The sequence below is a fragment of the Carcharodon carcharias genome, chromosome 35, assembly GCF_017639515.1.
Source record: "Carcharodon carcharias isolate sCarCar2 chromosome 35, sCarCar2.pri, whole genome shotgun sequence".
Classification (NCBI taxonomy): Eukaryota; Metazoa; Chordata; class Chondrichthyes; order Lamniformes; family Lamnidae; genus Carcharodon; species Carcharodon carcharias.
In genome coordinates, this window is record NC_054501.1 from 7,307,763 (window position 1) to 7,319,886 (window position 12,124).

At 51.9% G+C, this 12,124-nt stretch overlaps 1 protein-coding gene across 1 annotated transcript in view; it reads left to right on the forward strand.

Moving 5' to 3' along the window:
• Nucleotides 1-344: 344 nt before the first annotated feature.
• Nucleotides 345-12,124, forward strand: part of hcfc1b (host cell factor C1b) — a 124,102-nt gene continuing 112,322 nt past the window's right edge. Inside the window, exons 1-2 of the mRNA XM_041179634.1 lie at nucleotides 345-359; nucleotides 9,085-9,288. Coding sequence (XP_041035568.1) covers nucleotides 9,132-9,288 — 157 coding nt within the window. The 5' untranslated portion in view covers nucleotides 345-359; nucleotides 9,085-9,131. The remainder of the gene's footprint in view (nucleotides 360-9,084; nucleotides 9,289-12,124) is intronic.

Below are 12,124 nucleotides of genomic sequence, written 5' to 3' on the forward strand. Positions count from 1 at the left end.
TGTTATTCTATATATAAACCCCGCCCCGAACCCCTCGGTTAGATTCCAGTCTGTAACTCACTCCCCGGAGTATCTGTTGTGTCGTGTCTAAACTGATGAATTTCCTCTGCTGGTGCCCAGAGCCCACACTTTCGAATGAAACTCACCAGAACAGGGAACAGGAACCGAAGTCTGATTGTCTTATCGTTCCCCTTTCTGAGGAGGGCAGGGCTGTGCACGGCAAGTGTAACCGGCGTCACTTCGCGGAGAAAGACCACTCTTCACCTGTCGGCTCTGTGCTGGGCTCTTCGGAAAGAGTTGCCGTGCCGGGAATTTAACCGGAGTGAGAGCCGTGCGGTATTTGTACCCCGTTGTTAATGGTGGGTTCTAATCTTATCTCCAAATCGTAGGACTGTACACAGGCAAGAATGGAATCTGTGGGCCATTTGCGTTTGAGACCTGACATAGCGACAGCACTCAGCAACAACACTGATTGTGGGGAGTTTGTTTTATGTGGCCTGGGCGAGCTGGGTCATGGGGAACTGTCGGGGGGGCATTGCTGGTTTTCAGAAGCTGTGTTTGCACATGCTTCACTGGGCAGGCACAGCTGTTTGTCTACACTTAGCGTTTCCTGGGCGGCGAGATATGCCAGGCTGCTTTGCAGTTGGGAGTGCTGGAACATGTGGGACGTGTTTTGGTTGGAGGGGAGGCGTTTGCTGATGGGGTTTGTGTTACCTGCATCGTTTGTCTGTGTTGCGTTGGTGTGAGTGAATGCATGTGTGTGGGTGTGTGAGAGTGAATGTGTGTAAGTGTATGTGTGTGTAAGTGAGTGTGTGTGTATTTGAGTGTGTGTCTGTGTTAAGTGTGTGTGTGAGAGTCAGTGTGTGTAAGAGTGAAAGAGAGAGTGTGTGTGTAAAAGTGTGTGTGTGTGTGACTGACAGTGTGTGTGTAAGTGAATGTATGTCGGTGTGAGAGAGTGAGTGTGTGTGTTTGTGTGAGTGCAAGTGAGTGTGTGAGTGTGAGTACGTGTTTGAGCATGTGTGAGTGACAGTGTGTGTGTAAAGGAATGTGTGTGAGTGTGTGTGAGTGCATATGTGACTGTGTGTGTGTGTGTGTGTGAGTGCATGTGACTGTGTGTGTGTGTAAAAGAGTGTGTGACTGAGAACGACTGTGTGTGTGTAAGTGTGCGTATGTGAATGTGTGTCTGTGAGAGTGTGTGTGAGTGCATATGTGAATGTGTGTGTGAGAATGTATGTGTGTGTGTAAAAAACTGTGTGTGACTGTGTGTGTGTGTGAATGTGCATATGTGAATGTATGTCTGTGAGAGTGAGTGTGGGGCTGTGTGTGAGTGTGGGGGTGTGTGTGAGAGTGAGTGGGGGGGTGTGTGTGAGAGTGAGTGTGGGGGTGTGTGAGAGAGTGAGTGTGGGGGTGTGTGTGAGAGTGAGTGTGGGGGTGTGTGAGAGAGTGAGTGTGGGGGTGTGTGTGTGAGAGTGAGTGTGGGGGTGTGTGTGAGAGTGAGTGTGGGGGTGTGTGTGAGAGTGGGGTGTGTGTGAGAGTGAGTGTGGGGGTGTGTGTGAGAGTGAGTGTGGGGGTGTGTGTGAGAGTGAGTGTGGGGGTGTGTGAGAGAGAGAGTGTGGGGGTGTGTGTGAGAGTGAGTGTGGGGGTGTGTGAGAGAGTGAGTGTGGGGGTGTGTGTGAGAGTGAGTGTGGGGGTGTGTGAGAGAGTGAGTGTGGGGTGTGTGTGAGAGTGAGTGTGGGGGTGTGTGTGAGAGTGGGGTGTGTGTGAGAGTGAGTGTGGGGGTGTGTGTGAGAGTGAGTGTGGGGGTGTGTGTGAGAGTGAGTGTGGGGGTGTGTGAGAGAGAGAGTGTGGGGGTGTCTGTGAGAGTGAGTGTGGGTGTGTGTGTGAGAGTGAGTGTGGGGGTGTGTGTGAGAGTGAGTGTGGGGGTGTGTGTGAGAGTGAGTGTGGGGGTGTGTGAGAGAGTGAGTGTGGTGGTGTGTGAGAGAGTGAGTGTGGGGGTGTGTGTGAGAGTGAGTGTGGGGGTGTGTGAGAGAGTGAGTGTGGTGGTGTGTGTGAGAGTGAGTGTGGGGGTGTGTGAGAGAGTGAGTGTGGGGGTGTGTGTGAGAGTGAGTGTGGGGGTGTGTGAGAGAGTGAGTGTGGTGGTGTGTGTGAGAGTGAGTGTGGGGGTGTGTGTGAGAGTGAGTGTGGTGGTGTGTGTGAGAGTGAGTGTGGGGGTGTGTGTGAGAGTGAGTGTGGGGGTGTGTGAGAGAGTGAGTGTGGTGGTGTGTGTGAGAGTGAGTGTGGGGGTGTGTGTGAGAGTGAGTGTGGGGGTGTGTGAGAGAGTGAGTGTGGGGGTGTGTGTGAGTGTGGGGGTGTGTGTGAGAGTGAGTGTGGGGGTGTGTGAGAGAGTGAGTGTGGGGGTGTGTGTGAGAGTGAGTGTGGGGGTGTGTGTGAGAGTGAGTGTGGGGGTGTGTGTGAGAGAGAGAGTGGGGGTGTGTGTGAGTGTGGGGGTGTGTGAGTGTGGGGGTGTGTGTGAGAGAGAGAGTGGGTGTCTATTGTGTGAGTGTTGTGTGAGCGGGGAACGCTCAGGCTTCACGACCATCCTCCGCAGGCGAACCTGGGTTTAGTGTGTGTGCCGCTGGGATCTCCAGCCTGGTGAGGCATCGCGGCTTGGCTTGATGCTGCCCTCGCCCGAGGCCCACACCACCTGCACATTCTGGGGCAATTGTAGAATGACTGGGGAGCTGACCCCACCCAAACAAGCGGAAGCCGTCCTGGTCTGCGTAGGTTTCATGATTTGTCCCAATCTGACCATTTACGCCTGTTTGGGTATAACGATTTGGCAAGACCATGTGGAGGGAAGAAGCAGAGGGACCCGGGCTGTATACGTGCATGAGTCATTGAAGGTGGCAGGACAGGTTGAGAGAGCAGGTTAGTAAAGCGCACAGCATCCTGGGCTTTATTAGTTGTTTCATAAGCGCTTTCATCACAGAAAACCGTTCATCTTGAAGGAGGTAGAATGTTTTGGAAGAACCTGTGTGTGTTTTTTTTTAAATAGACACTGTTCGTTAAAGGGTTAACACAAGGACTCTGGTGGCTGTTATTCACGAGAACGATCCCAGGAATGAAAGGCTTAACATATGAGGAACGTTTGAGGACTCTGGGTCTATACTCGATAGAGTTTAGAAGGATGAGAGGGGGGATCTGATTGAAACTTACAGAATACTGAAAGGCCTGGATAGAGTGGACGTGGGGAAGATGTTTCCATTAGTAGGAGAGACTAGGACCCGAGGGCACAGCCTCAGAGTAAAGGGAAGACCTTTTAGAACAGCGATGAGGAGAAACTTCTTTAGCCAGAGAGTGGTGAATCGATGGAATTCATTGCCACAGAAGGCTGTGGAGGCCAGGTCATTGAGTGTATTTAAGACCGAGATAGATAGGTTCTTGATTGGTAAGGGGGATCAAAGGTTACGGGGAGAAGGCGGGAGAATGGGGTTGAGAAACTTATCAGCCGTGATTGAACGGCGGAGCAGAGTCGATGGGCCGATTGGCCTAATTTCTGCTCCTATGTCTTATGGTCTTATGGAAAAGACAGCATTTCACAAGAAGACGTAATTAAGCAGCTTTAAAGAAACTGGAAAACCCCGGCGGACTGTTTACAAACAAAAGGGTCAGGCGGTGGTTTATGGCTTTGCCAAGGAACCACGTCTGGGAAATTGTGTTTCAAAAGCCGGTTTTGGTTTTGCTCTGGGAGGCGGGGGGGGGGAAACAAGGAGGATCAAGAAAACGGGGGTCTGAGTTTAAGGCTCGCCCAGCGTAAGATGCGAGCCGTCGCGCTGAGCGCTACCTGGTGTGGGCGGGGTGGGGGAGGAGAGGGAGTCGGGGCCTGCGCTCTTTCCTGGAAGTGCGGACAAAAGAGCACTTCAATCTCCCTGAGGCACAGGGGCTATTGTGATGAATAGAAGGTTTCAACATTTATTTAAGGCATGGCCCCTCAAGCGACTGCGTCACATGGGATGGGGCGTGTTTTTTATATTTATGAAAATTTTTAAATTTAATCAACAAAAGCTTTCGGAAACCTCATCCCGCTCGTGGATGAGGTTTCCTAAAAAGCGCGAAGGCCGATTGGCCTTTTCGCCTGCCCACACCCCCCCAACCATTAGGTTGGAGGGGAAGCGCTAACAACTACCTTAAGATAAAAGCAAAATGCTGCGGATGCTGGAAATCTGAAACAAAAATACTCAGCAGGTCTGGCAGCATCTGCGGAGAGGAACACAGTTGACGTTTCGAGTCCGTATGACTCTTCAACAGAACTAAGGGAATAGAGAAATGAGGTGAAATATAAGCTGGTTGAGGTGGGTGGGACAGGTAGAGCTGGATAGGGGACCACTGATAGATAGAGGCTAGGAAGAGATTGCCAAAGATGTCGTGGACAAAAGGACAAAGGGGTGTTGACGGTGGTGATATTATCTAAGGAATGTGCTAAAGGGGACATTAAGGGTAGCAAGCAGGACAAGCTAGTAGCAGATGGCCCTAGTGGGGGTGGGGGGGGGCTGTGGGGAAGGGATCGAAATGGGCTAAAAGGTGGAGATAAAACAATAGATCGGAATAAATTTAAAAATAGGTTGGTAAAGAAAAATATATTTTAAAAAATAATAATAAATTATTGGAAAAAGGGGGTGGGGATGGAGGAGAGAGTTCATGATCTGAAATTGTTGAACTCAGTGTTAAGTCCGGATGGCTGTAAAGTGCCTAGTCGGAAGGTGAGGTGCTGTTCCTCCAGTTTGCGTTGAGCTTCACTGGAACGTTGCAGCAGGCCAAGGATGGACATGTGGGCAAGAGAGCAGGGGTGGAGCGTTGAAATGGCAAGCGACAGGGAGGCCTGGGTCATGCTTACGGACAGACTTTACCTTACTCACTTTCATAATGGCCTTAGTAGACTGTTTACGTATCGGCGGGCGCGCAGCTGAATCCGGCGCACCCACCGAACGAAACACCGCGATGAGGTCGGGACACACGCCTATTGGGTGTCATTTCACGTGTTGGTGTGTGGGGCCTGCCCCTGGACGCTGACTGAAAAATCCTGCCCGGGGGCTCCAAACCTGGTCCCAAAGTGGGGAGTGAACGGAAGTTGCTCCAAAGTCGCTCTACGTTCTGAAATTGACCGACTGCGAGTTTCCCTCGAAGTCCGCCTGAAAGACAGTGCAAGAGTCATCGATTGTTGGGAGACCAAGCGTATAACCTGGACGCCATTTCGAGCGCTCCACGATCTATACTTTACCTTTGACTTTTAACCTTTTCGCACAATTATTTTTTTTGGTGTGCGTTGTTATTTAGAAACAGTAAGTTATTTTTTCTTATTCAGTCATGGGATGTGGGTGTCGCTGGCTAGGCCAGCGTTTATTGCCCATCCCTAACTGCCCTTGTTCAGAGGCATTTAGGAGCCAACCGCCTTGCTGTGGGGTCTGGAGTCACATGTAGGCCAGACCGGGTAAGGACAACAGGTTTCCTTCCCTAAAGGACTTTCGTGAACCAGATGTGTTACACTTTCCTATTTCATACTGTATGTTAATAAGCTTTACCTTTCTACTTGACAAGTCTGGCTTTATAATAAACTAATACATTTGTTGTTTATTGAAGAAACCTGGACATTGAGTGGTCATTCTGAAATTCATCAGTAAAGCACATACTTGGCCATTTAGCTAGCTGGAGAAATCATTGAAATATAAGGTGTAAGCCGTGGAATAGTGGGACTAGAGATAAACAGTGCATTCCTCCCATGTCAGTCATAACAATAGGGGCATCAAGTACAAGAGCAAGTGGGTTATGTTAAACCTGTATAAAACACTGGTTCAGCCTCAACTGGAGTATTGCGTCCAGTTCTGGGCAAGAATGTGAAGGCTTTAGAGAGAGAGAGAGCAGAAAAAATGAATGAGAATGGTTTCTCGGGGATGAGGGATTTCAGGTCCGTGGACAGATTGGCGAAGTTGGGACAGTTGTCGTCGGAGGATAGAAGGTTGAGAAGAGATTTGATGGAGGTGCTCAAAATCATAGAGGGGTCTGGGACAGAGTGGACAGGGAGAAACTGGTCCCATTGGTGGAAGAATCGAGAACCAGAGGGACATAAATGACTTGGATGAAAGGACCAAAGGAATGGTGGCTAAATTTGCGGACGACCCAAAGATAGGTAGGAAAGTAAATTGTGAAGAGGATCTAAGGAGGCTACAAAGTGACACAGATAGGTTAAGCATGTGGGCAAATGTGAAATCGTTCATTTTGGCAGGAAGGATAAAAAAACTTATTGTCTTAATGTTGAGAGATTGCAGGGCTCTGAGGTGCAGTGGGATCTGGGTGTCCTAGTGCATGAATCACAAAAGGTTACAATGCAGGTACAGCAAGTAATTAGGAAAGCTAATAGAATGTTATCATTTATTATGAGGGGAGTTGAATACAAAAGTGGGGAGGTTATGCTTCAGTTGTACAGGGCACTGGTGAGAGCACATCTGGAGTATTGTGTACAGTACTTGTATCCTTATTTGAGGATAGATGTAAATGTGTTGGAGGCAGTTCAGAGACGGTTTACCAGACTAATGCCAGGAATGGGCGGGTTGTCTTATGAGGGAAGGTTGGACAGGTTAGGCTTGTAACCGCTGGAGTTTAGAAGAGTGAGAGGCGACTTAATTGAAACCTTTAAGATCCTGAGGGGTCGTGGACAGGGTGGATGTGGAGAGAATGTTTCCTGTTGTGGGAGAATCTAGAACCAGGGGTCACTGTGTAAAAATAAGGGGTCGCCCATTTAAGACCGAGGTGAGGAGAAACTTTTTCTCTCAGAGGGTCGAGAGTCTTTGGAAATCTCTTCCTCGAAAGGCAGTGGGAGCAGAGTCTTTGAATTTTTAAGGCAGAGCTGGGTAGATTCCTGATAAACAGGGGAGTGAAAGGTTATCGGGGGGTAGGCAGGAATGTGGGGTTGAGGTTACAATCAGCTCAGCCATGACCTTATTGAATGGGGGTGCGGTGGGGGGGTGGTTGGGGGGGGGGGCGCAGGCTCCAGGGGCCATGTGGCCTACTCCTGCTCCGAATTTGTAGGACACAGCTTTAAGGCGATTAGTGAAAGAAGTGATGCAGACGTGAGGAGAAACCTTTTCACGGGGCGAGTGAAAGGCGCTGCCGGAGAGTGTGGTGGGGAGGCAGGGTCGATCGAGGCTATCAGAAGGGGGAATTGGATCATTACAGGGAGAAGGCGGTAACTAACCGAAATGCGCGTTCGGACAGCTGGTGCAGAGACGATGGGCTGAATGGCCTCCTCTGTGCCGTGATAATTCCGGGACTGTTTTATGAGGAGAACCAGAGCAGGTGCAGTGTGAAAGAGTTGCACCGCTCCAGAGGGCCCCTGCGTGGTATATTGCATGCCCTTCTCAACAGGAGAAGAGTTCATTTCCTGCTCCCTTTGGAGGTTAAACTGGAGGTCGTTGCCCCTCCCGACTCCCCCACCCCCCTCCCCCCCACCACCCGTCCCCTCGGAGCGCAGTCTCAATTTGACGGAGTTGAGGTGGGGGAGGGGAGCGCGTCCTCCACCCCCCCCCCCCACCCCCGAAACCCTGGTCCGACATTGACCCTTCTCGCAGAGAGCCATCGCGAGGCAGAATGAGGCCACTCGGCCCCGTTCGAGTCCATGGTGGCTCCCTGCGAGGGATATCCAGCCGGTCCTGTTCTGCCTCAGCCCCTCCCCCGCTTCCGTCAGCCCTCGCGGGCAGCTGCCCGGGTTCCAGGCCGCTGCCCCTCGCTGGGAAGGAAAGAAGGTCTTCCTCACATAGCCCACCCCACCCAACTCCGCCCCGCGCGTGTCCAAAACCTGAAACCTGTGTCCCCTCCCAGTCCTTGTGCCATCAGCCAGTGGGAACAGCCTCCCCTTTGCCAACCTCATCCCGACATGGATGAACACCCCCAGCTTCTCCAGCCTCACCCCACCCCATCACCCAAACAGGCGTCCCCTCCCGGGACAGATGGGGATGGAGAATCCCGGCGGAAAGGGGTCGACGAGCTTTCCTTTTCCCCCTGTCCATTCGCGGGATGCGGGCGCTCGCTGGCGGGGCCGGCGTTTACTGCCCGTCCCTAATTGCCCCTCGAGGTGGGTGCCTCGCTCAGGCTGTTTCAGAGGGGGGCTGTTAAGAGTTCAACCCCATTGCCCTGGGGTCCGGAGTCACGTGTAGGCCAGACTGGGTAAGGCTTCCCTTCCCTGAAGGGGCATTAGTGAACCAGATGGGGTCAGATGGGGTTTTTTTTTTACGAAAATGGAGGGTAGTTTCATGATCATACCAAACGTGTGAAGTGGGAGCGGGAGTCGGCCAATCACCCTCCCCCCCACCCCAGAGCCTGCTCCACCATTCAGCAAGACCATGGCCGACCCGATTGTCTCCTCAACCCCACATTCCCGCCCACCCCCGATAACCTTTCACCACCCCCCCCCCCCCCCGGCTTATCAATAATCTATCCACCTCCGCCTTCAAAGTATTCAAAGGCTCTGCTTCCACCGCCTTTGGAGGGGGAGAGACCCTCTGAGAGAAAGAAATTTCTCCTCGTCTCAAACGGGCGACCCCTCATTTTTAAACAGTGACCACCTCCCCCACCCTCCCCTGCCTAGTTCTAGATTCTCCCACACAGAGGAAACAGCCTCTCCACATCCGTCTTGTCAAGACCCCCCCCCCTCCCCCCCCACCCCCTCAGGATCTTACAGGTTTTTTTTTAATCAAGTCGCCTCTTTACTCTTCTAAACTCCAGCGTTTTAGATTTTATGAATTGAATTTAATGCTGCGGTGGTGGGATTCGAAGCCAAGGGCAGGAATCTGAGTCTCTGAATGACCAATGCAGGGTCACACAGTCTCCCCCCACCACCCCCCCTCCCCACCACACCACAATCTTGCATCTCTGTCTGGTGCTCAACAGTACATCGGGGTTAATTTTGTGCTGCAGGTCTGGACCAGTTGACTAGTGCATTGTTGCTTTAAGTAGGCGGGGGGGGGGGACGTTGGTGGGTAAGTGAGAAAGGAATGGGGGGAGGGGCGGAGCAAGGGAGATCTCGCGGGACTCACAGCATGTTTCTCTTGTCAGGTTTAGCCCAGCTGATGAAGGACACACGTGGAGCCTGTGAGTGAGTTATGCCTCTCTGGTGGAGGCAGGCAGGAGAACTCGGAGCCGACCCAGCCAGCCACCACCACCACCACCTTGAGCCACGCAGGAGAGAAGTCCCCCGGGCGCAGCAGCGGAGGAGGGGAGGAGACGGGAGGGACACAGCTCGGATCTCTCAGCCAGACAGTAAGAACGGGAGCCCCTGAGGGACTCCCCTTTCATTATGACAAAGTTCTTTTAAGGGATCACCTCTGCGCTTGGTGTTTTTTTTTCTCTCTGAACTTGAAGCTGTTTGAAAGGTTATGTTCTGTTCACTCTCCTTGGGGGGAAAGGCTTAAGCGATCAGCCCTGTGATTAATTAATATTTATCAGGAGCCTCTGTAATACAGGTCAACACCGAGGGAGTGCCGCGCTGTCGGAGGGTCAGTGCTGAGGGAGCGCCGCGCTGTCGGAGGGTCAGTGCTGAGGGAGCGCCGCGCTGTCGGAGGGTCAGTGCTGAGGGAGCGCCGCGCTGTCGGAGGGTCAGTGCTGAGGGAGCGCCGCGCTGTCGGAGGGTCAGTGCTGAGGGAGCGCCGCGCTGTCGGAGGGTCAGTGCTGAGGGAGTGCCATGCTGTCGGAGGGTCAGTACTGAGGGAGTGCCGCGCTGTCAGAGGCTCAGTACTGAGGGAGCACCGCAAAACCGAGGCCTCTCAAGCAGACAATAAAGATCCTACTATTAGAAGAGGAGCAGAGGAGGTTGGGGGGGGCCTGGTGGTGGTGGTGGGGTTAGTGGTGAGTTCTCCCCGGTGTCCTGGAGCTAATACCTATCCCTCAATCAACATCACTGAAAAGAAAATGATCTGGGTGATATATCACAACACTGTTTGTGGGATCTTGCTGTGCGCAAGTTGGCTGTCGCGTTTCCTACATTAAAACAGTCACCACCCTTTAAAAAAGTAGTGCGCCATCGGCTGTGAGCCTTGGTAGAACGGCGAACCTGGGTATTGACATAGAGGGGCACTTTACCTCAGTGTGGCAGCTTGGACATTGCAGACACTCTCGCCACCCCTCAACCCCAGTCAAGATGAAGAGCCACCGTACCCGAAGCCCAGGTTCCCACCTCCAATCATAGAAAGCAGGAGGAGGCTATTTGGCCCATCATGTCCGTGCCGGCTCATTGAAAGATCGATCCAATTAGTCCCACACTCTCTCCCCCGCTCCACTCTTTTACCCCACAGCCCTGCAAATTTTGCCCCTTCGAGTATTTCTCCAATTCCCCCTTTTTATTGAGCGTTCCCATTGAATCTGCTTCCACCACCCTTTCAGGCAGCGCCTTCCAGATCACAACAACCCACTGCGTCAAAAACATTCTCCTCATCTCCCCCCCACCCCTCTGGATCTTTTACCGATTCTCTTCAATCTGTATCCCCCCACATCTGGTTACCGACTCTCCTGCCACTGGTAACAGTTTCTCTTCATTTACTCGATCCAAACCCCCTTGTGGTTTTGAACGTCTCGATTAAATCTCCCCCTTAACCTTCTCTGCTCTAAGGAGAACAATCCCAGCTTCTCCCCAGTCTCTCCCCTCTGTGTCTAAGACCATAAGACGTAGGAGCAGGAGTAGGCCATTCAGCCCATTGAATCTGCTCTGCCATTCAATGAGATCATGGCTGATCTGATAATCCTCAATCGCCTTTCCTGTCTTTTCCCCCATAACCCTTGATTCCCTTACTGATTAAAAACCTGTCGATCTCAGCCTTGAATATACTTAATGACCCAGCCTCTATATCACTCTGCGGTAAAGAATTCCACAGACTCACTATCTTCTGAGAGAAGAAATTCCTCCTCATCTCTGTTTTAAATGGGCACCCCCTTACTCTGAGATTATACCCGCTGGTCCTAGACTCTCCCACAAGGGGAAACAACCTCTCAGTATTTACCCTGTCAAGTCCCCTAAGAATCTTATATGTTTCAATAAGGTCACCTCTCATTCTTCTAAACTCCAATGAGTACAGGCCCAACCGACTCAACCTCTCCTCATAAGAAAATCCCTCCAAACCTGGAATCAACCTAGTGAACCTTCTCTGGGCTGCCTCCAATGCCAGGACATCTTTATTTCTCTGCTGAGCTTTGTTTTTGTTTTGTGGCTCCCATCTTTGGCAGGCTGGCAGTGGTGAGCTGCCTTCTTGAACATCCACAGTCTATCTGGTCGCACTTTGGTATGATTGAGTGGCCACTTCAGAGGAGCAGTTAAAAGTCAACCCCGTTGCTGTGGGGTCTGGAGTCACACGTAGGCCAGACTGGGTAAGGACGGCAGAGTTCCCTCCCCTATAGGGCATTGGTGAACCAGATGGGGTTTTTACGACAATCGATGATGGTTTCATGGTCACCGTTGCAGAGATTGGCTTCCAATTCCAGATTTTATTTGTTGAATTTAAATTCCATCAGCTGTCATGGTGGGATTTGAACCCATGTCCCCAGAGCATTGGCCTGGGCCTCTGGGCTACTAGTCTAAAGACTAGTTATCACTACGTCAGTCTCCCCCCACCGTGTAATCTCTTCTTTGCAGGTCTGGTTGATTTTAATGTGTTCTTTTGACTGCCGTTTGCCTGGAGGTTGTGTGGGACACCTTCAACATTCACTCCCTCCACCACCGACGCACAGGGGCAGCACAGTGTGTGTACCATCGACAAGATGCACTGCAGCAACTCGCCAAGGCTCCTCCGACAACGCCGCCCAAACCCACGACCTCTACCATCTAGATGGACAAGGGCAGCAGACACATGGGGAACACCCACCACCTGCAAGTTCCCCTCCGAGCCACTCACCATCCCGACTTGGAAATATATCGGCCGTTCCTTCACTGTCACTGGGTCATAATCCTGGAACTCCATACCTGACAGCGCGGTGGGTGTACCTACACCACACGGGACTGCGGCGATTCAAGAAGGCAGCTCACCACCACCTTCTCAATGGGCAGTTAGGGCTGGGCAATAAGTGCTGGCCTAGCCAGCGATTCCCACGTTCACAAAATGAGTAAAAT